This window comes from Balaenoptera ricei, chromosome 19, assembly GCF_028023285.1.
Source record: "Balaenoptera ricei isolate mBalRic1 chromosome 19, mBalRic1.hap2, whole genome shotgun sequence".
In the NCBI taxonomy this organism is placed as follows: domain Eukaryota; kingdom Metazoa; phylum Chordata; class Mammalia; order Artiodactyla; family Balaenopteridae; genus Balaenoptera; species Balaenoptera ricei.
The window spans coordinates 60,027,818-60,051,473 of NC_082657.1; the positions used below are offsets into that span (position 1 = coordinate 60,027,818).

Genomic DNA, 23,656 nt, shown 5'->3' on the forward strand with positions numbered 1-23,656 from the left:
AGTATTCTTTTCTGCTTTTTATGAAGTCAGTCTTGTGACAGCATTAAGAGAAAATGTCTAAAGGGAACCAAACCCATCGATCCACTGCCCTGGTTCAGCTCTTTGCGTGTTCCTGGGCTTCTGAGGTGCATCTGGCTGTGGGCCGGCATGTTTTCACGTAGTTGTAACTGTGGCCAGGACAGCTGTTAATTCTTTTTTTTTTTTTTTTTTCCTTCTCATACGATATCAAAGCATTTTCTGTTACATAGTTGTCATGGTTATCACGTCGTCAAGGCTGCCTGTGGGCCATCAAGTTGACAGACTGGAATTTAGCCATTCCATTCTTTTGTTTTTTTTAAATTAATTTATTTATTTGTGTTTTGGTTTTTGGTTTTTTTTGGCTGTGTTGGGTCTTCATTGCTGCGTGTGGACTTTCTCTAGTTGTGGCGAGTGGGGGCTACTCTTCGTTGCTGCACGCGGGCTTTCTCTAGTTGCGGCGAGCTGGGGCTGCTCTTTGTTGCAGTGCGCGGACTTCTCACTGCAGTGGCTTCTCTTGTTGCGGAGCACGGGCTCTAGGCACACGGGCTTCAGTAGTTGTGGCACATGGGTTCAGTAGTTGTGGCTCGCGGGCTCTAGAGCGCAGGCTCAGTAGTTGTGGCGCACGAGCTTAGTTGCTCCGCGGCGTGTGGGATCTTCCCGGGCCAGGGATCGAACCCGTGTCCCCTGCATTGGCAGGAGGGTTCTTAACCACTGCGCCACCAGGGAAGCCCAAGCCATTCCATTCTTGTAGCTAGGTTTTTTTTTTTTTCTTTTCCCGCTTGGCTCATTTGAATGATTTCATTAGAAAACTCTGAGGAGTAGGACTGATGGGTCCCAGGGCACAAAGACTGTCCCCCTTCTGGATGAATATTGCCATCTCACTTTACAAAAGAGACCCTCTTCTGAAGGCCCCTCTGCAGCCAACTGTTCTCTTTCCGAAACCACCCCAGCCTGGCTGTGAGGTTCCAGGGAAATAGACAGACTGGTGATGGGTTCCCCGTGGCCCTAGAGCTCTGTTGCTGCGTGTGTCTCTTTCCCCGAGCTGGCCCCAGGAAGGGAGGCTGCTTCTCCAGCCACGGCACTGACCGCCACCATTCCCTGGGTGCTGACAGTAATTGTTACAAGACTTCTAACCACCCGGGTCCCCACACTGCCCTCAGAAGTCACCAGTCGCCACCACATCTGTTCTCTTTATTGAAACCACTTTGTTTACGCTTGCTGGTGACAGCGACAGGGGTTCCAATCTGGTTTATTTTCTTTCCCGGTGCCAACCTGGCAGACAGGGTTGAAGCGAGGGTGCGGCGGCCACCAACAGTGGCTGGGGGCATGCTCCTCAGGGTTGGGGACGAAGGAGGGCTCAGGTGATAAAATCCCAAAGGGGAGCTTGGTACGAGGGTTTGCCCAGCTGACTGCAGGGCTCTGCACATCTGCGGGTTCCTGTGCCTTGAATGAGTTTTCTGCCTTGTGTCTGAGTCCTCGGGTCCCCTGGCAGCCAAGGAACAAAGCTGGTCATGACGTTACAGAAACGTGAGGCTTTAGGCTGCTCTTTGGTGTGTGTGTGTGTGTGTGTGTGTGTGTGACAGGGACCTGTCTGCCCTGTCCCCCATAGCCAGCTGTTTCCCAACTTCCAGACCCTCCCCTGACACAGTTCAGTTATCTGGTCAGGATCTGTTCAGTTATCTACTTACTGTTTTTCTCTACGTTGACTTTAAATGGACTTGCACCTTCAGTTTTGTCTTAGCAGTAATAGCTGTGAAATACGGGATTTTTCTTAAGCGGTAATATCTGTGAAATATGGGATTCCCCAAATGTACCTGAAAATTAATACATAATTATTAACATAAAAAAGAACTCACCGGGGGCCAGGTAAAAGTTTCCCACACACACTGGTGGCTTGTAGGTCACCCAGGGACACTCCTGGAACCCAGAGGAGGCCAATTCGGGTTTTAAGCACTTTTAACAGATACTGGGTGGGATACGGGGCTGTTGGCCCAAGGAAGCGCCCCCTCCAGCTGCCCCATGGGTGGCGGTGCTGCCAGCAGGGGTCTCCGTCGTTGGGTGCTTGGTGGCCGACACATAACAAGCTGATCTGCCCCTGCAGGTATCGCTCTCCTGGCTTCCACGTGCAGTCCTGGTACGACGAGGTGAAGGACTACACCTACCCTTACCCCCACGAGTGCAACCCCTGGTGTCCGGAGAGGTGCTCTGGGACCATGTGCACCCACTACACACAGGTAAGGCTGAAGATCAGGTGTGACCTCAGCCTGGCACCCCCAAACACTGTCACTCACCTGGCCCTGTGGGACTGTTGCCCAGTCAGAAAACCTCTGCTCTATCATTGCCTTAATTTTTTCCTTTAATTCGGCGCTACTCAAAGTATAGCTGGTGGGCCAGGCTGTTTGTGGCCAGTTCACAAATATGGAAACTGAGAGTAAGCACTAGAAACTTCTATGGCAGCTTTCCATTGCTGGGGAATTTTCCTTGTGTGTTTTTTTGTTCTTTTTTTTTTGTTTGCTTTTGTTTTAAACACATGTGTGGATCTTTAATGGGTTAGGGGAAGAATCTGGTCCTTCACCTCTTCACCACACACCCCTTTCATGCCAGCACCTAATGGATCCAGGCCAGATTATGTCACCCTGGTCATTTGTCCCTTGAGCTCAGATGTATGGATGTCATCTTTTCAGATAGTTTGGGCCACAACCACCAAGATTGGCTGTGCCGTGAACACCTGCCAGAGGATGAATGTCTGGGGAGATGTTTGGGAGAATGCGGTCTACCTCGTCTGCAATTACTCTCCAAAGTAAGAACAAGTGACATGGTTTTATGGGTTGGGGTGTGTTTGCCTGCTATGGAAGACCCAACTAAAACTGGCTTCAGTGGTAAAATCTCTTTATTATTTCACATAACAAGGCATCTAGAGGTTGGTGCATCTAGGTTAGCTTAATAGCTCAGCATGTCAATGAGAACTTTCTGTCTTCTTGCTGTATTGTCCTCTCCTCACGGTCCCAAGATGGCTGTAGAGCACCAGTCATCACATCTTCCCAAACAGAAGGGAAGAGAATGGTAGAAAAGGCCTCTCTCCTTAGGCTTTTCTCACCCCTGGCCCACTTTTTCCTTATGTCATTGGCCAGAACTAGACCACTCATGGACAAGGGGGAACCAGACTGCCCCAGTTGGCTTTGACCAATGAAATTGCCCCAGTTGGCTTTGCAAGTCATCCCATGGGGCTACTTGAATAAGTCAGAAGCAGGAGTAGTTGGCTGGGCAACCAGTGGGGTCTGTCATAGGGATTCTTTTTCTCTGAAAATACGCAGCAGATAGCACTCTAGAAAATAGGTATTCATGCTAGTCCTAGTTTTTGCATCTTTATATTTCCCCTCCCAGAAGGGACCTCATCACACCTTTAGGTCATAGTCTCTCTTCCTCTTTACAGCATCCTGATGTCATCAATGTGTCACTTATCCCTTTACTCATTCACCTCCGTTGCTCATCAGACAAGTATGTGCTGATTCTCAGAGACTGGCTCACCCAGTTTACAGCCTGTGGTTTGCACACTGGCCACTGGGCTGGCCGCCATCCTAGCACTGGGCCCTGCACGCAGTGTGCCCTTGAGGCATGTTTTCTCCATGACTGCATGAAACAGGAATGACCTCATTTACTGGGTTGGATCAGGAGTGGCCGTGAGAAGGTGGGATGAAGAGAGAATCGCTGAGGTTGGGAGGAAAATAGAAACTCTCTGTAAACCATCTGGCATGCCTGCGGTAATGGTGTCTCAAGCAGCCCACAGGGATGAGGGCAGGGGGGTTATGTCATCCATGGGAGGGACCTGAGCCCCGTGGAAGAGCAGTAAGGTGGTCCCCATGGTGGAACTCCTTGCAGAGTGGCAGGTGGGGAGTGAGGAATCATTTGATTTAAGTCTTTATATTAAAAAATACACTAGAAGATCCAACCAGAAATACCATTCTTCCCTTATTTAGTCTTTACCGCTTTCTTGAAAAAATAATGACTTGTGTACAGTAAAGTACACTAATCCTAAGAGCACAGCTGGATAAATTTTCACACATATAGACATGTATTAGTCAGCTCAGGCTGCCGTAACAGAATACCACAGATCGGGTGGCTTGAGCAATACACATTTATTTCTCACAGCTCTGGAGGCTGGAAGTCCAGATCAGGGTCCAGCAGGGTCAGTTTCTAGTGAGGAGTCTCTTTCTGGCTCACGGATGGCCACGTTCTCCCTGTGTCTCCACGTGGCGTTTCCTCAGTGTGTGCTGGGGGTTGGAGGGGGAGGGAGAGGGAGGGGGAATTGAGCTCTCTGTGTCTCTTCTTATAAGGACACTAATCCTGTCAGATCAGGGTCCCACCCTTGTGACCTCATTTAACCTTAATCACCTCCTCCGAGGCCCCATCTCCAAATGCAGCCACGTTGGGGGTTAGGGTTTCATCATACGAATTGGGGGGTGGGCACACACGTTCAGTCCATGCATATGTATATGCATTATGTATGCATTATGTATACCTGTGTAACTAGCACCCAGGTCAAGGGAGGGAGTATTTCCAGGGCCCCAGGCTGGAAGGGGGGGGGGCTCCCTCATGCCCCCCAGAGTGGCTGACATTCTGACACCCCTCCCCATCGGTCAATCTGTCTGGTTCGGACCCTCCTGTGAACGGACAGATATGCCGTCTTGTGCCTGTCGTCTGCCTCTCAACACCGTGTCTGGGAGATTGGTCTGTGGTGTTGTGTGTTCGGTGGGCAGTTTTTTTCAGATGTCTTTGTGGTTTTCCATTGATGTCCACAGCCTCTTTCTTCAAGAGTCCGAGCCCCCGGCCGTGCAGGGGGCAGTGGCTGAGAGAGTGGGCCCTGGGGTGGTGTCTGGGCTCAGGTCTCTTTGGGAGGGGGTGGGGTGGGGTGGTCTTGCACCTTGACGGCCTCATGGGTGAGGAGAGGATGCTTACTTCCTGGGGCTGCTGGGAGCGGGGAGGTTGCCCGTCTACAGGACGCCTGGCACCCAGTCCGCATCGACGACTGGTGACCCGGAGAGTTACTGCTCCAGCTGTGTGGGAGACCTGGTTTGTCGCTGAGGAAGTGTGGAACCTACCTATGCTGGCGAACTTGGCTGGGGGAGGGGAGGAGCCTGTCTGGGAGGCCCGGATGGTCTGAAGAAACCTACTGAGCCCCACCCGGTGACAGGGCAGGTGCTGGGGCACCCTGGGTCCGCCTGGTGATGGTCCATTTGGGAGGGTCATCCCGAAGCCCCCCGTGAGTCCCTAGCCTGCCTGCACACGGGGCAGAGGTGCTCAGCGGAGCAGGGTCTGCAGCCTGGTGGGGGATGTTATTTTGCCATCCGTGGGTGCAGATTGTAACAGTACCCCCCAGCCCCCCTCCCACCCTCCCCAGGCCCGATGCCCATGTAGCCCTGGGTGATTCCGTTCCACTGTTTTGAGCCGTCCGGGGGCAAGCAGAGTGTGTGTTTTCTAAACTTGTCTCCTCGCCATCACTCTCAGGACCCCTCCTTGGCCACCCTGGACAGCCGTCAGAAACGTCACCCAATGAGGATGTTGGTTTAGCAAATGCTCAGAGAGCATGTTGCTGTCACCAGGGGCTGGCCCCAGTCTGAGGCATCCACACAGTCGCCCCCTTCATCTCGTGACCACCCCCCGTGGTTACCCCACTACAGAGAAGGGGGCAGAGGCTCAGGGTCGAGGGGCATCGGCTGGGGTCACCCGGCTGGCAGGGCCAGGTCCAGCCCCGGGCGTTTGCTCATCACCGCTCGGCCATGCTTGGCCCAGGATCGGGGCCGCGAACCTCTTTCCTGAGTGGACAGACAGGTGACGGGGCACCCATGAAGGAAGTTTCTAGAACAAATCACGGAGACTGGCTCCCAATCACTCACCTCTCCGGCCTGTGCTGCTAAAGGCCCAGGTGCTGGGAGAAGGGCTTGGGAATTCCACTCACCACCTGCAACCCGGCCCCTGGAGAAATCCCACGGACCGGCCTCTGGTTTTCCTGCCCTGGGGACTTCAAAGGGAGGCGGATGGCACCTGTAATGCCCAGAGCGACCTTGGTCCCAGCCCCGAGAGCAGAGTGTGGTCAGAGGCTCTGAGCCCCACGGCCTGGGTTCAAATCCCAGCCCTCGCACTCCCTCGTTGTGTGACCTTGGGCAAGTCCCTTAACCTCTCTGAGCCTCAGTTTCCTCTTCTGAAAAAGGATTGAACTCCAGCACGTCCCTCCTGGGGTGCTGGAAGGATGGAGTGAGCAGGTAGGTACGTGGTAAACACGAGGCACTCCCTGGAACAGGCTGACCTTTACTCACTTGAGAAACGGCTTCAGAGGGTCCCAGCATCTTCCGGTGCAGAGGCACCGGGGCTGGGACTGGGGGTGGCCGGCAGCAGTCAGGGCTGTGTGAGGGAGCAGCGCGGGTAGGTGTGAGGCCACGGGACAGAGGTGCAGGGAGAAGGATGCTTCGTAGCTCCCGACTGGGATTCTTCTGGAATTCTCTAGACTCTGTACACAGGAGGGGCTCAGGGCAGGTGCATTTCCCCCTTCACACCTTCCTTCCTCCCTGACCGTGTCTGGGGTCCCGAGAGGCTCCAGAAAGGAGAGAGAAGCCCCCCGGGCCCTGGCGTGGCGGCCCCCTGACGGTGTTTCTGGTCTGTCCTCAGGGGGAACTGGATTGGAGAAGCCCCCTACAGAACCGGCCGGCCCTGCTCCGAGTGCCCGCCCAGGTACGGAGGCAGCTGCAGGAACAACTTGTGTTACCGAGGTAGGAAACGACTTCAAAACCCTTTGGAACGGGGTTCCCCTCAGTCCCTGAGTCGTAGAGTGGCTGACGTGAAACGGGGAAGTTGGACAATTTGGGGGGGAAGTTGGTCCCTCCCGCCCTCACCCTCGGCCCTCCCTTCCTCCCCTCCCCATCTCTGGACTCAGGGTTCAGCCCCAGCTCCCCGGGGACACGGCTGCCCCTGGGACATCCCCCCAGCGGGCGTCTCCCGTGGGAGGCATCCCTGCCCTCTTGGTGCTCAGAGTTTGGTATAAAACAGACAACAAACAAGGAATTTAAAACAGCCACGTGATTGATGGTCCAGGCGAGCTGCAGGCCGGGCAGGGGCCGCCCCCGCGGGTTGTCAGAGCCCCTCCTGCCCGTCCTTGTCCCCCGTCGGCCACCCAGCCGCGTGTGCAGCTCGTCCAGCCCTTACTCGTCAGAATCCTCTGTTTCCCCTACCCCACAGCTCAGGCCAAGCCGGAGCTTTCAGAGGCCGTGTTTTCCGGCGATGCCAGCATTTGCTTATTGCCGGCCGCTCAGAATGTTCCCACGTTCCCCCTCCTGTGAATAATGCACATTTTTCATGCCTCAAGTGCGCCTCGCATTTGGGACTGTTTCCTCCGGCTCCGTCCCAGAAGGAGCAGAGCCTGCCAAGGGGCTGACCGTGTTTTTGAGGTTGAGATGTGTTTTTTTTCCCGTGGCTCCATCAGCAGGTCTTGTGATGGCTGAGAGGGGTCTTTCAGGAGAGGCGGGGTGGGGGGGAACGCAGGATCAGTCCAGTGGGCTCCGGGGTGAAGAGTGGGGCTCCCAGACCCTCCCAGGCCCGCTGTTTGCTACTGATTCTGCCCACTGCAGGGCGGGCGTGGGGATCTTGCAGGGGGGGAGAAGCAAGGATCTGGCGGTCCAGTCCGTGCTGGTCCCCTGGGTCGTGAGTTATATGCGGGTGGCTGAGGCTCCAGGGGGAACTCAGGGGGCTCAACCCAAGGTCTGGACATGAGGCTTCTGGGTCTGGCTCTCCATGATTGGAGGCTGTTTGCTCAAACCAGCTGATGACTCTGCCCATCAGCAAAATGGGTATGATAACTCCAGCCTTCCATGACGTACCTCAGGCTCCGATGAGAGAGTCGGTGCATTTGGTGTGAATGTATTGAGCGCCTGCTGTGTGCCAGGACGTTGCTGGGTGATAGGGATGGGGATGACCGTGGGGACCCAACAGTCACGGTCCTGCCCTCGGGAACATGAGGTCCAGCGGGGCCACTGCCCCGAGGAGTGACGCGCACCTTTCAGGGGAAGTAACAGTTGCCTCAGGGCGTAATAGCAGGAGTATCCACTGTCAGCCAGGTCAGGGAAGGCTTCCCAAGCAGGCGGCTATTGCGGAAGAGGACACGGCCTAGTAATGAGAGAAGGGAAAGGTGTTTCCGGCAGGCGGAACAGCACGTGCAAAGGCCTGGAAGATGGGGCTTCGCGGTCACGAGACTGTGAGGCAGAAGGGCCCACAGGGACGTGCAGGTCCCGGCAGTGGCTGCCACACAGCAGGGCTCTGTAAGCATTTGTTAGATGGAGTTTCTCCTGCTCTCCCACCCCCTCTCAGGCAACACCTCTTCACTGTCTTCGGGAGGGAGGTGCCCACGCCTGTCCTTAGTGACATATTCCCAGATAGCCCAGCTCCGATTCCTGGATTCGTGGGACAAGCATGGGTTTTAGAGTTCGGCACCCCTGCCTGAGGAATATCAACCCTGCATGTTCCAGCGGTGGGCACCTGGGCAGGGCATTTCATCTCTCTGAGCCTCAGTCTTCCTGTGTGAAAGTGGGGTGATGTGTCAGCCCCTGGGGGTCGTAGGAGGGCTGAGAAGAACGCAGGCTGACACTCCAGGCATATCAGGCCGCAAATCCCCATTCAGGCAGGTCCCGTGGCTGCTGTCGAGTCACCCCGAGGGGCAAATCCCCCCATCAGATCCTGAGTGCTGATTTGGGGACCGTGAGGGAGGGATGCCCGCTGGGGCTCCCCCTTGGCTCTCCCATTGGGAGGGGGCTCCGTGTGTGCACGAGGCAGGCTGTCAGGTGCAGGGCAGGCAGAGCGGGGCGTCTCTGCGTTCCTGGACGTGTGTGCTCAGGCACACTGCTTGCCTTCTTTGAGCCTCGGTTTCCCCATCTGTAAGAGTGATGACATCGTTCTCCCGCAGATGATTTGCTGGGAGGATGCAGCAAGGAGGATGTGAGTTGCTAGGACAGCAGCCTGCACATAGTCAGCGCTTTATGAACACAGCTCATTACTTCCTTGGAGAGGTGGGAGTGGGGAGGTATGACTGCGCTTATCACCTGGCATGGGGTTCTTCCTCACATGGGAGGTACTGGGGGCCCTCTCCCAGCCTGGGGGCCCCATCCATCTCAGGATCCTGGCAGACCCCTTCTCTTCTCGGGAAACACAGCTCTGGTGTCACACCTCCTCCAGGAAGACTTCCCTGAGTCCACAGACAGGCAGCCCACCTGCCTCCGTGCTCTTACTGCACCCAGACTCTCCTTGAACTTGATTCACCTGTAGTTACAACTGCTGGTTCACTCCCGGGCCTCCAGGGCCACGTAGCAGGTGTGTTCTGCATGTTGTCTGAATAAATATACCCCCAATATCCACAGAGGGTCATTTTCAAAGAACAAATGCACACAAAGATAGCCTAGATGCTGGTTAACCCACCCAATGAAGCCTCCTGGACTTGTTTATTTTTGGTGGAAAATGCCCAACTTCACTTGGCGGGCATCCCGATTTTTTTAGCTAACCATGCAGAAAGTCTCTTCTAAAGCAGCTTATCTGCATAAGCTACTTAGTAAGTGTTTATTGAGGTGCCTGGCAAGGCCTTGACCTATAATGGAGATGGAACAGGGGTAAGGATAGACCGTAAGAGAAAATTCCATCCCTCCAGGCTTTCCCTGTGTGGCGATGAAGGGCGTAGACTTTGGGGAAAGGTGGTTCGACTCTCAGCTGTGTGAGCTTGGGCAGGTCACATAGCCTCCCTGAGCCTCAGTTTTCCCGTCTGTAAAATGGGGCTGCTCATGCCTCCCAGGGCAACGAGAGGATGATCTGAGAGCTTGACATTAGTTATGAGCTTCGTCCCCACTATGGAACCAGGCGGGAGTCTGCAGAATGATGTAGCAATGCTGTGTGCCTTGGGACCCCTGGTCCGGAGCTGGACGGTGCACAGGGTAACCTTGCAGCGAACTCGGGCACGGAATTTCCCCAGGCCTGTGCTGGTCCACACAGGGGATCTTAATTAGGATGTGATCAAATACAGCCCGTCCTCTGGGTAAGCATTCCACTTTTCATGTGTGTGTCTGAGGGCGAGGACCGTCTACCCATTTTCTTAAATAGTGAGCCCTCAAATGCTTTCGACTGCTTTACCCAACTATATTTGGCTAAATAAAGCCACGATTATGAGGTATAAAAATCCTAAAGGCCAGTGGAAGAAAACCCAGCTTATTCCAGAGACAGCTCTGGCTTTCAGTGAAGGACAAACCTGAATAGCCACATTGACGGGAAGACAGACAAGAGACAGCCGGTGGGTCCCAAGTGGTGTTTGCAAACCCAGCGTCTTCATAAAGATTTCACCTATAGCGTTTGGCTACAAATGATGTTTTCAGAATTCCCTTCCTGAATGTCTTTAAGCTTTGCTGGGACTTTTTTTTTTTTTTTTTTCCCAAAAGAGTTCAAAGACAGAATTTGTTGGGCGTTTTGATCATCCTTCACTCAGCAAATTTTGTTGAGCAGCTACTATGTTTTGGGAGCTGGGTGTAGTGTGGTGTGAAGCAGGCTGGCTGCTGGCCTCAGGGAGCTTACAGCTGGTGGGGGAGGTGGGTGGTGGTGAGCACGCCATCCACGAGTAGTACATGGAGGTCCAGTGAGCTCTGATAATGAACTTGGGACTCAGGCTTGCTGCTCTCCTCCGGCTTAAATCCTGTCCATCCTCCTCATGGGTCAGGGTAGTGGTTGTGCTGTGATGAATCGTCCAGCGAAACAGCTGCAGAGTATCCCAGCCTTGAAAAGCGTCAGAGAAGATGTCACTTGCCCTTCATATTCTTGAATGTCTTGTATCAACACAAACCCTTGGTCTGCTTTTTTGGAGAAAAGTTGTTGCTCTTCAGAAGTAAGGACAAGGCTGGGGATTGGTGAACACTTGATGGGACTTGAGTTTTAATCCGTTGACACAAAGAGGCCTGCGAGGGCGCTTTGTTCCTGCTCCTTGAAATCGTTCTTACCCAAATACATCTGTTGTCTTTTCTCATTGGAGGAGCTTGGAAGGCAGGGGTTTCCAACTCGGGTCCACAGACATCCTTGGAGGGGCGGGGGTCCCCCAGCAGAGATGCGCACCGATTCATCTTTGATAAGGGTGCTCAAGCAAACTCAAACAGCAATACTTTGCTTTACTTTGGCTGGAATTTATGGTTTGGTATTCAGCTGGCCTGATTACAGATCACAGTGAGTGGTTAATAGTTGACTTTCATGATGAAAACTGGAAGATAAACTGATGCTTAGTAAATGCAGTGTATTCGGTGAATTAGAATGTTTTGAAACATGAAGGTCATGGTCATGGTTGGAGAAATAATAATATTTGGGTGGGGAAAATATTGGGACCCGAAGAACTAAGTTTTTTTAACCAAGAGTTGGGTCTTTGGCTCGTTCTAGATGATGGTTCCAATGTTATTGGGCTTCGAAACTTCAGTGCAGAGAAAGGTTAAGTGATCTTGACCTGCAGGAGTGGGGAAGGAAGCAGAATGTGCTGGTGGTGAGGGGCAGTGGGGTCCAAGAGCATTGACGAGGGTCTTCGTGTGCCATGATGGCGTGTAAATGAGGCGGGCCCCTCCTCCAGTGAGAACCTAGGGCCGGAGGCACCTCAGCGGAGACAGCTACGGTTTGGGGTCAGAGGATGAGGTGGCTTCCTGAAGCTGCTTCCCTGGGCAGAGACGGGACAAGAAACCATTCTGATGATCCAGGGGTGGGCGCCAGGGCCTTCTAACCTCTGGTCAGCCCAGCCGCTCTTGTGTCCAAAGCAAACACGGTGAGCAGAGGGCCATCCATCACCCCTTGGCGGGGAGAATTCCACCTGGCCAGCGCTGTCCTGAAATGTAACTTTCTCTTTGCCACTGAAATGACCCTTTGTGAAACCAAACCTCAAACAAGTTTAGTTTCCAAATTGCTTCTTTATTTTTTCCGAAATGCATTTTGGTTGAATCCCAGCATGTTGCTTTTCTCTCCCTCTTCACTATTAAGAGACGTACGACCAAAAACCTGAAACGGACGAGATGAACGAGGTGGAGATGGCCCCCATTCCTGAAGAGAAGCACATCTGGGTCCATTCGAGGGTGATCAGACCCACGAAGCCCAAGAAAGCCCCCGCCGTGAACTACATGAGTGAGTGGGGCTCTGCCCTCTGCCAGCCACCTCTGGAGGGGGCAGTTTTCTTTGGGGTGGGCAGAGGAGGGAAATGGGTGGGTTGAGAGGTCTCCAAGTCGACAAACAGCAGGGAACAGGGTGGGGTGTAGCTTGCAAAAAGCACAACCTGAAGATGTTTCTAAAAAATGATATTTTTAAGTCATTTCAAAAGAAGCATTATAGGAGCTGTGCTTGGGTGGCCTTTTCCCCCCTGGCAGGTATTTTAAGGTTAGACCTTCTCTTGTCCTTTCAAAGAGGACTTGGGCTGAAATCGGGTTCCTGTTGGAAGTGCCTGGCTCCCAAAGGGAGAGTGAACGTGCAGCGTGGCGCCCGGCTCCCGTGGTCATCATGCACCAGCCCTGTGACTCGGACAGTCACCCGACTCTTTGAGACTTGATGTGCTCATCCGTAAAGTGGGAGCAGTAATGCCTCTGTCAGCATTTTTTTAAATCAGTGAGATATGGACCTGTGCATTTCATATGTCCATATTTTACAAGAGGCATTGTGTTCTTTTTTTTTTTTAAATTTATTTTATTTACTTTTTTTTGGCTGCGTTGGGTCTTCGTTACCGCACGTGGGCTTTCTCTAGTTGCGGTGAGCGGGGGCTACTCTTCACTGCCGTGCGCGAGCTTCTCACTGTGGTGGCTTCTCTTGTTGCGGAGCGCGGGCTTCAGTAGTTGTGGCGCACAGGCTTCAGTAGTTGTGGCTCACGGGCTCTAGAGCGCAGGCTCGGTAGTTGTGGCGCACGGGCTTAGTGGCTCCGCGGCATGTGGGATCTTCCCGGACCAGGGCTCGAACCTGTGTCCCCTGCATTGGCAGGTGGATTTCAACCACTGCGCCACCAGGGAAGCCCGGCATTGTGTTCTTGACAAAGGAGAACTGAAGCAATTACTAAGGAACAAGGCCATGGATTCTAGACCTGGGACAAGCCTCCTGGGCTGTGTGTCAACGTTCTCATCTGTTACTCCTCACACATCTCCTTGCCAGAGCTGTTGCAGCTCTGTCAGATTGCTGTGGGGATTATTTGCAATAAACGCGGGCCACCCAGTGTCAGCTGTGTTTGAGCTCACCATCAAGTTGCCTCCGACACGCCCCCTTAAGGCCGGAAGTTGGATGTTCTCCCAGAGACTTCCGGAAGTCCCCAGACGACTAGTGTTCTCACGCTCACCTCTGTCGCACTTTCTTCCCCCTGGTCTCCCAAGACACTTCACCTCCTAGGGCTCGCTCCTTTCTTTCTGCCCTCCCCTGCCCGGCTCCGATTACCCCCTCCCCTGCTCACCTGTGTATGCGGCACCTTTACTGAAGGGTTGAGGCTCTAGAGGGCATTTTCTTACAGACACGGCACCAAGTGTGGGTTCTCTGCCCGCCAGTGTCTCTCTTTTCCCTCCAAACCTCACACAGCATAAAACCGGACTCACCCCTGAGTAGGAGGCCAGCTCATGCCCATCTTTCTCAAAAATCCTCTGCTATTTTGTCAACTGCCCTGCCCTCAGCCCCCACCATTCTCTCTCCTCTGAGCCTTCAAATGTCTTTCTCCTGGGCTTCCTGCCTGTTTAGTCAGCTGTGGCTTTCTTTGACCAGGAAATACGCTGATGTTCTTGTCTGTCCAGAAATTCCAAACACTTCAGTTGTTTTTTCCTTTAATAATGTAACATTACAAAGTAATATGTCTTTTTGTCAAACTATGACACTACTGCAAGATTCTAATATGTCCCTATAAAATAAACCAAAAAGGAAAGCTTGGCAAAGTCATCTTGGCTGGGGGCGGGGAGACGACACTGGTGAGAATGGCTGGGTCCCCGCCAACCGGGCTGGACAAGGCTTGCCCTCCAGAGCCCTGTGAGGCTATGGGACACTTAGTGTGCCAGGCTCCCTTCCAAGCCTACATTTACTTTCTTATTTAAGGCTCACAGCAAACGTTGGAAGTGGATACTGTACTCATCCGCATTAATAAGCAGAATTTGAACCTCAGAGAGGGGAAGTCAGGTGTCCAAGGTGACAGTGCTACTAGAAAGGGGATCTGGGATTTGAACCTCACCCTAATAAGCCTGCAGCCACTGGGCCATGCTCCTGCTCTCGTTATGACATGGATTCCAGAATGTTCCAGAGAGTTCCTCAGAGGGGGGATGGGGTCTTCTAACTCAGACTCATCCTCTCCGCTTCTTGCCTTGACAAGTATTTCTGCATTTCTCTCCTAGCCCAAGTCATCGGGTGTGACACCAAGATGAAGGACAAGTGTAAAGGGTCCACGTGCAACAGGTAAGGCCTGGCCCATCCCCATCTCGCCGCCTACAGCCCTCTGAAGCACCTGCTCTCGGTCATGGGTCACATCATGATCTGTCAGCTGATCTACATCTGTAGAAATGCCAGATGTGCCAGCAGCAGATGTGCTATCGACCGGGAGATCTTGACTGAAGTTTTTGTGAGGCTGGGGGCTCCCTCCCATCTCTGTGCGTGCAGGGGTTACCCAGAGCTAGCACAGGCTAGCCCGGAGCTCTGTGCCGGGGACGACTGGGGCTGCGGCAGCGTTAGGGCAGGTGTGACCGTGGGCGGGTCCAGCACGGCTGCTGTGGAATCCAAGTCGGCCTGCTGCCACAGAGGCCCCACCAGACAAAGAGCGGCCTGCGTGTCCCCCAGCGTTGAACAAATTCATGTAGCTGATGGAGTCACTTAGTATCGTCCATTTCAGATGTTGAAAAACATCTGCCAAGAAGAACAAGCTTGGTTTTGGCAACGTAGCTGCTGGGCTGCCCCTTCTGGCAGTGAGTGGCCAACAGGTGCAGCGGCCCTACATAGATCCTCAGGTTCACGGCAGGAAACTGTGCTATCGGTGGAGGGGCCTTAGTCTTCTTCCTATGGATTCTGGCATCCATTCATCTAAAGCTGAATTGCGTTTTTATTATTTTTTTTTATTAACTTATTTTATTTATATTTATTTTTGGCTGCGTTGGGTCTTCGTTGCTGTGCACGGGCTTTGTCTAGTTGCGGCGAGCAGGAGCTACTCTTTGTTGCGGTGCACGGGCTTCTCATTGCGGTGGCTTCTCTTGTTGCGGAGCGCAGGCGCTAGGCGCGCGGGCTTCAGTAGTTGTGGCACGCGGGTTCAGTAGTTGTGACTCGCGGGCTCTAGAGCCCAGGCTCAGTAGTTGTGGCGCACGGGCTTAGTTGCACGGGCATGTGGGATCTTCCTGGGCCAGGGCTTGAATCCGTGTCTCCTGCATTGGCAGGCGGATTCTTAACCACTGCACCACCGGGGAAGCCCTGAATCGTGTTCTTTAAAGCACATGCTAAAAGAGAAGGTATATTGTATTACCTAAAAGAGAGGGTCCTATTTTATACCATGGGGACTTTGGGATCTGGTTTACCAGGGCAGTGCATCACTCAGACTTTGGCAGGAGTGTCCTGGGACAGACAGAGCAGCCCAGGATCAGATGTTCAAGGGGCTCGTACGTCATCCCACGAGCAGCTGGCGATGGGCCAGCAAGTACTACGAAAGCAGATCCAGGCAGTTTGTTGGTGAGATAAGCAAGACGTGGCAATGAGGGTGGTGGAATAACCGTCTGTCCCCTCACACCGGAAGGGGTCTCCACTCTGCAAACTCACAGTTCTGGGATTCCCGGAACACTCCCGAGCTGCCCCTTGGTGGTGATGTGCCTTTCTGAACCGCAAGCTTGTTACAAGAGCATCACGCCTGAATATTCAGTGGGACAAAATGACAGGGTCTGGAGAGCATTTGTTGTCGGCATCAAAAGAGTTGCAGGGTTGGGGATAGATGGGACCCTCCCCAAGCACAGAAAAGGCAGGGGTCTGTCCACATGAAGACTGTTAGATGCCTCCAGTCAAGATATAGAACTCAGCCCACCTGCAACCGCAAGGACGCTCACGGTGCAGCTCCTGGAAGCCGTCCCACCATCTGGCACATCAGTTTTCTGTACGTGGTGCTTTTACAAAAATAATATTTACTGGACTTTTTTCTGACTTTAAAAGGTATTCTTGCTCATTGTAATTCAGGAAAACAACAACCAAAAAAAAAAGTATAAAGGAAAGAATAAGTGTCCCAGAATCTCGTGAACATCCGTAACAATTCTATGTAGTTTCTGTGCGCTGATTAGGCTAATACTGTTACGCGATCTTGTGTGGTACTGGTTTCACTTAAGATTTTCCCAAGTCAATAACTATTCTTCAAAAACTTCATTTCTAGTGGCTGCGTAATACTCTGACATTTGGCCACACAAAAATATATTTGGCTATTCCTTTGACACCTGCTGACTTATTTCCAGTTTTTCCCTATTACAAATGGTTGGAATAACATGGAGGTCTGACTTTCTGTCTTTTTGCTTGGGAGATTCAAGAATCAAGGGATATGAATTTTTTTTTAATTGAAGTATAGTTAATTTACAGTGTTGTTAGTTTCAAGTGTACAGCAAAGTGATTCAGTTATACGTATATATATTGTTTTTCAGATTCTTTTCCATTATAGGTTATTACAAGATATTGAGTATAGTTCCCTGTGCTATACAGTATAGGTCCTTGTTGGTTATCTGTTTTGTATATAGTAGTAGGTATATGTTAATCCCAAACTCCTAATTTATCCCTCCCCCCGCTTTCCCCTTTGGTAGCCATAAGTTTTCTATGTCTGTGAGTCTGTTTCTGTTTTGTAAATAAGTTCATTTGTATCATTTTTTTAGATTCCACATATAAGCGATATCATATACTTGTCTTTGACTTACTTCACTTAGTATGGTAATCTCTAGGTCCATCCATGTTGCTGCAAATGACATTATTTTATTTTTTTATGGTTGAGTAATATTCCATTGTATATATATACCACATCTTCTTTATCCATTCATCTGTTGATGGACACTTAGGTTGCTTCCTTGTCTTGGCTATTGTGAATAGTGCTGCTGTGAACATTGGGAAGCATGTATCTTTGCAAATTAGAGTTTTTCATCTTTTCTGGATATATGCCCAGGAGTGGGATTGCTGGATCATATGGTAGCTCTATTTTTAGTTTTTTGAGGAACCTCCATACTGTTTTCCATAGTGGCTGTACTAATTTACATTCCCACCAACAGTGTAGGAGGGTTCCCTTTTCTCCACACCCTCTCCAGCATTTGTTATTTGTAGACTTTTTAATGATGGCCATTCTGGCTGGTGTGAGGTGATACCTGATTGTAGTTTTGATTTGCATTTCTCTAATAATTAGCAATATTGAGCATCTTTTCATGTGCCTCTTGGCCATCTGTATGTCTTCTTTGGAGAAATGTCTATTTAGGTCTTCTGCCCATTTTTGGATTGGGTTGTGGTTTTTTAAAAAATATTAAGCTGTATGAGCTGTTTGTGTATTTTGGAAATTAATCCCTTGTCGGTAGCATCATTTGCAAATATTTTTTCCCAGTGCAGAGGTCGTCTTTTCGTTTTGTTTGTGGTTTAAGGGATATGAATTTTGAAGGCTTTCTGGAACGATTAACTGTTATTTGTGAACATGATCACCATCATTTAGTTTTATTCTAATAAAAAACCCTTGACGCCTGGAAAATGCCACCTCCTTTCAGTCTGCACGTCTTTGGTGACTGATGTCTGAGGATTTTTTTGGTGCCTTTGAAGCCATTTGTCTTTATTCTGTGAACTGTCCATCTATTCATAGAATTGTCCATCTATTCAATTTGAACCCGAAGCACGTGAAAATAGTCTTTAAGGAGGTCAAGTTGAATCTAACTGTGTCCGTGTGACTAGAAACTTCAGCCTGGGTGAATTGTGACTTGCTCCAAAACAATGCATGCTATATCACTGACGCTTTTCTATATGTGATAATAGAGCTATTGAAGGAAAAAACCGCAATAAATTCATGATGAGGTTTCATGAACATGTTTACCTCTGAAAATCATCTTCTTTCTTCTCCATCAGGTACCAGTGCCCAGCAGGCTGCCTGCACAACCGGGCAAAGATCTTTGGGACTCTCTTTTATGAAAGCGTAAGTGTGGCCAACATTTCTTTAAATGGCTTGTGTGGACTCCTGTCTATGTTTTAAAAGCAGGTGGCTGGTTTTCAGGTGAACAGATTTTCTTCCCACTCCTTAGTCAAACCCCCCTTTTTGTAGAGCTGATCCGTGTGTGTTTCTGGGGTCACAAACTTGTGAAGCCACTTTTGGGAACTGGGGCTGACCCTCGAGCAGACCAGTCTCCATTTTAGCCCGAGCGTTAAATGCTCCACTGGATGGGGAGAAGGGGCTGTTTGTCCCTGTTCTTAGTTTGTGAAGCAACTCGGATGAGTTCTTAAAGATAAGCACCCCCAGGAACAAAGACGTGTTATAGAGTGCAGTCAGAGTGAGAAGTGGGGCGAGTCTTGGCCCGGCTTTTTGGCTTTTTGTGGGTTGAGGACAAACATCTTGGGTGTTTCTGGAAATGATCGCAGACGAAGGTGAATTCAGATGTACTTACAGTCTGGCCTGTCCCCCGCAGGTGTCCAGCATCTGCCGGGCCGCCATTCACTACGGGGTCCTGGACGACAAGGGAGGCCTGGTGGACGTCACCAGGAATGGGAAGGTCCCCTTTTTCGTCAAGTCTGAGAGGAACGGCGTGCAGTCTTTGAGGTAACTATTCGGTGATCAGGGTTCCTGAAAACTTCTTTTCTGATTATGAGAGTACTGTTGAAACTTTGAAAAGTACTGAACAATATAAAGAGACAGGAAAACAGTAAAGATGACCTTAATCCCATAACTCAGAAATCTCCCCTATGGGCCGTTTAGCCTATTTCATCCCAGTGGATTTCGGTATGTGTGTTTAATGTGGTTGAGTTTTGTTTCTTGTTTGTTTGTTTGTTTGTTTTTGTAGGTTTTAGGAAAGTTTATTGTGTATTTAAAATTAACACTGCTCTTAATTATGAAATGTACACACAGCCATTAAGATACAGAAAAACGGAAATAAGGAAATACTAATCTCTTCATTCCCACTTCCCAGAGATAATCTAGGTACATGACCTTCCAAAGCATATAGTCTTGCAGTCTGATACGAGTTCTGAATCCTGCTTTTTCTCTCTTCCTTGTCCCTGAGAACTCTTCAGACACTTCAGTAATGACTGATGGTATCTTTGAGTTTGTAGGCTAATTCTTTTTTTTCTTATACATCTTTATTGGAGTATAATTGCTTCACAATGGTGTGTTAGTTTCTGCTGTATAACAAAGTGAATCAGCGATATGCACACACATATCCCCATATCCCCTCCCTCTTGAGCCTCCCTCCCACCCTCCCTATCCCACCCGTAGGCTAATTCTTGATTGGCACTTTTTTTTTTCCCCCTGAGAACGAGGCTTTTCATTTCTTAAATATACTTACTTGTTTTTGCAAGATGTTTTTCATGTAAGGTATGTGGATGCCTGACGGGGCAGACCATCTTCACCATTCTGACTTTTGGGGGTTGATGGGGTGGGGGGACCATGAAGAACAGCAGGAGGTCGTGTCTTGATCTGTCCATGGCATCTGAGGCATAAGGTGACCAGGAGCTGGTGGGACCCACTGGGTGCTCTAGGGTCAAACAGACCCGGCTCTGCCTTCTCCCTGTGCGTGACCTGGGCTGGCTTCTTCATCGCGTCGGGGCGGCAGTACCCTCATTTATAAATGAGTGCCACGGCAGGACCCAGGGCTGACACCCAGCTAACCCACCACGAGGCAGCATGTCAGGGACCCCCGTGTCAGTGCCCATCCCAGGGTCTGCAGCAGGAAGGCAGCCAGCAGATGCTCCTGTGATAGTTACAAGGTGGCATGTCCATGTCCCTTCCAAATAGTGAGGCCACTCAGAACATTTCAAAAACTACGTGAGTCATTCTGTTTGGAAAGGCCTGGTTTTTCGGGCAGTGTTGCAATAGTCCTTCTTCTGTCTTAGCTGGGGATTTTATGTAAACAAAAAAAGAGCAAGGAAGTTTAAACGAAAGCAAAGAAAATATTCATGGAGAGATCGGTTGGGTGACCTCAACCCCAGCCTTCATGAAGCTCAGCCCCGCCACCGATGGAGCTGTGGGCTTGACCAAGGGTTCAGGTCCTGCCTTGCCTGGGACCCTTTTCCTGAATCCATTTCTGGTCCCTTCCAATGGCCAACTTTACATCTAGAGTGGGGTTCTTCACGTCTTAGAATTAGAGTCGGGGAGTCTGTGAACGCAAAGCAAATTAAAGCTTTAGTTTCACTAACCTCTAATTGAAATGTGGTATTTTCTTCCGTGATGGATGTTAGCCCCCAATCTGAGTAGCACTCGTAGGGCCAGTGACTTTCTCACGGGTAGGAATCCACGTGATGGAGACACCTTGAAACAGTCTCTGCTGTCACAATCCCCAAATGACAGTAGTTAGAAGACCTGCCGCTAGATTCTGTTTTTAATACATTAATAAAGATGCACAGCTATTACGCTAACAAATTTGTTTTAATACTTTGATAATGATATTAATAATACCTGATTTCCTTCTAATCTTTTAAATTTATCATTGCATTTAAAAATCATTGTTCTGAAAAGGTGTCCATGGGCTTTACCAGGCTGCTAGAGGGATCCTTGGCACAAAGAAGATTAACGAGCCCTATTCTAGAATGTTCTCATTCTAGATCCTGCTCTGGAATGTCCTAAGGGCTTTCAGGCTGATGGGAAACAAGTAGGAAAATGTAAAGTTGAGGCCGTAAATAAAATAAGTGCAGGAACAAGCGTGTACTTGTAGACGCATTTCTGTTTGCATTTACCTAATGATTCCTTTTACAGCAAATACAAGTCCTCCAGCTCATTCACGGTGTCAAAAGTAAAAGGTAAGCTGGCCAGCTTTTCTTATATGACCACAATACACAGGTTATCTTGGGTTTCCCTGGAATTTCATTCCTCTTAGTTATTGATTTAATGTTTACCATGTCTGCTGACATTGCTGTTCTCAGCCTTGTAAAGATGTTTAAGAGGTTCCTGAGGAGGTCGATTCTTTAACTAATTTTTTAAAATATCATAACTTAGGGAGAGTTCCCTGGCAGTCCAGTGGTTAGGACTTGGCGCTTTCACTGCCGTGGCCCAGGTTTAATCTCTGGTTTGGGAATTAAGATCCCGCAAACCGTGGGGCAAGGTGAAAATGAAAAATCTGAACTTGGCAATGGACCTAGACAGCTAACCTGAAACACAGGCATGGGTTCCCAGCTGACTGTCACAGAAATACTAATGCCTGGGTCTAGAGTAGCTAATAGGTTGCATAGGGAGTGTCAGTTTCTAGTGAGTGATAGTGGCTACCTGGAGCGTTGTTTTGAGAAGGATTCTGAGGCCTCATTCTGGGCTCAGCAGAGCACGGAGCTTGATAGATTAGTAATGTCTGCCATGGGCAAGAGAGGGAAACGTGGGGAAGTCCGTGGCCCATACTTGCTGCCTCTGGCCCAGCTTTTTGTATGGCCTCCGGGATGTTCATTTGGCAAGGTGGCATGCATCCACGGGAGAGCACGCTGTCACCAGAACTGGGGTCTGGGTTATAGTTGCCCAGACCGGGCACTTGACTGGAATAGTCTCAGGCAGGCAGGGATGCCAGGGTGCCCCACCCAGCACCCTCCCCTGGACCCTCCCCTGGATCCTTGCCCACTGACCCTTTCTTCCTTTGGGAAAGCAATTCTTGTCATTTACCCTGGATACAAGAATATCTGGTTAGATATCTTTATAAAAACATATAGCAGCTTTTCCCCCTGTTACAAAAGTAATGTCTGTTTATTCCAGATAATTAAAAAATACAGAGAATTGTTGAAAAAAAAAGACCTAAATTCCACCATTCAGAGATAACTGCTCTGAACATTTTGGTGGATATCTGTAGTGTTTCTTTTCCCTCTGCATTAAGAGTATATACATTGGTAATGTATACATTGATATGTTTTTTAAAATTGAAATGGAATTGGTAACCTGAGTTTTTTTCAAATAATATCAAGAATAGTCTTCTGTGCCTTTAGGTGGACTTCTAAACCTCATTTTAATGATTTCCCCAGCATCCCATTGTACAGCAGACCCTTGGTGTAGTAAACCAGTCCCCTTGCTGGATTGCTGCATAGACCCCTGGCCCATCCAAGTGATAGGCGGGACCAGGAGTGGGCAAACTACAACCCTCAAGGCCAAATCCTGTCCGCTGACTGTTTTGTAAATAAAGTTTTAGTGGCACCTGGCCGCACCCATTCCTTTCCACATTGTCTGTGGCTGGTTCCTGCTACGATGGCAGAGTTGAGTGGTTATAACACAGACCAGAGGGCCCACAGAGCTGGAAATATTTACTCTCTCGCTCTTTAAGAAAGAGTTTGCCGAGCCCTGGACCGGACAAGGACAGCCTGTCAGAGACTACAGGTGGCCAGTATTAGAACCGCTTTCTTACATCTGTTGTTAAAACACAACGTGTGACCTTGAAGGAAAGAGTCACCTGCCCCTTGGGAAGGGTGTGAGCAAAGAGCTCTAGGCTGGGAATTAGAAACCTGGACCCTCAACCATGCCCTGTGCAGCCTCAGGAGGTCTCTTAGCTTTTCTGGACCTCAGTTTCCCCATCTGTATAATGAGTATAATACCCACCATGAGGCTCCAGCAGGATAACGTAGAGGCAGAGGCTTCAAGGTGGAAAAGCACGATGCAAATGAAAAGTTTGCTCGCCCCACAGAGAAACTGTTTAGGGTGCTGACACCTTTGACCTGTGAAAACACTTGGGCCTTGGGCTTTATCTCATCCCCAGAGTGCCCCTGGGGGAGGTGCTGGGAGCACTGGGGCCTCATCCCGGCTCTCATCCCGGTTCGGGGGCCCAAGGAACCCCTAGGACCCGCTGTCCAGCAGCCTGTTTCACAGGCCAGTAGCCTGAGGCCCAGGCTTGCCCGTGACCTGACCCTTCCCCTATGTGTTCCTGTTCACAGAGCAGGACCTAGACTGCTACACCACCGTGGCCCAGCTCTGCCCATATGAGAGGCCGGGGACCCACTGCCCCAGGTAAGGCTCCCTGGCATCTGGATCGGCAAACGTGGGGGCCGAGAGAAGAAGGGCCAGGTTGGGTTGCGGGTCACTGCCATGCACAGCTGAGTCCTAGACGTGGCCCTGCTGTGTGTCCACCTAGGAAGTCAGTCGCTTTGTGCTCCGAGTCAAGGACCCCCTTGACCTCTCCCTGAGACCACTCGTTCTCAACCCTGGCTGCACACTGGAATTGCCTGAGAGGCGTTAAAAGAACAAATCCCAGTCTCCGGGCGTGGCCCCGCAGGATACCCACATCTTTAGAAGCTTCTGGGCGAGCCCCGTGTGTAGCCAGGCCCCAGGGCCCTGCTCTGGGAACTTAACTGAAAAGATGACTTTGCCCTTCTCAATGTCACCTCCACTTGAAGGAGAAAGTATTTGACTTCATTTGCCACCAAGCTCTTCCCAAACCCCCAGACAGACCTTGGGACCTGTCATTCTTGGCCTCTTAGATCAGTCAAGAACTCTGGAAGCTGGGTGCCA

At 50.5% G+C, this 23,656-nt stretch overlaps 1 protein-coding gene across 1 annotated transcript in view; it reads left to right on the plus strand.

The window, feature by feature from the left end:
• The window catches only part of CRISPLD2 (cysteine rich secretory protein LCCL domain containing 2), a 67,440-nt gene that overhangs the window by 23,143 nt on the left and 20,641 nt on the right, over positions 1 to 23,656 (plus strand). Inside the window, exons 4-12 of the mRNA XM_059904799.1 lie at positions 2,120 to 2,252; positions 2,703 to 2,818; positions 6,682 to 6,782; positions 12,043 to 12,183; positions 14,403 to 14,463; positions 18,109 to 18,175; positions 18,663 to 18,793; positions 20,942 to 20,985; positions 23,083 to 23,155. Coding sequence (XP_059760782.1) covers positions 2,120 to 2,252; positions 2,703 to 2,818; positions 6,682 to 6,782; positions 12,043 to 12,183; positions 14,403 to 14,463; positions 18,109 to 18,175; positions 18,663 to 18,793; positions 20,942 to 20,985; positions 23,083 to 23,155 — 867 coding nt within the window. The remainder of the gene's footprint in view (positions 1 to 2,119; positions 2,253 to 2,702; positions 2,819 to 6,681; positions 6,783 to 12,042; positions 12,184 to 14,402; positions 14,464 to 18,108; positions 18,176 to 18,662; positions 18,794 to 20,941; positions 20,986 to 23,082; positions 23,156 to 23,656) is intronic.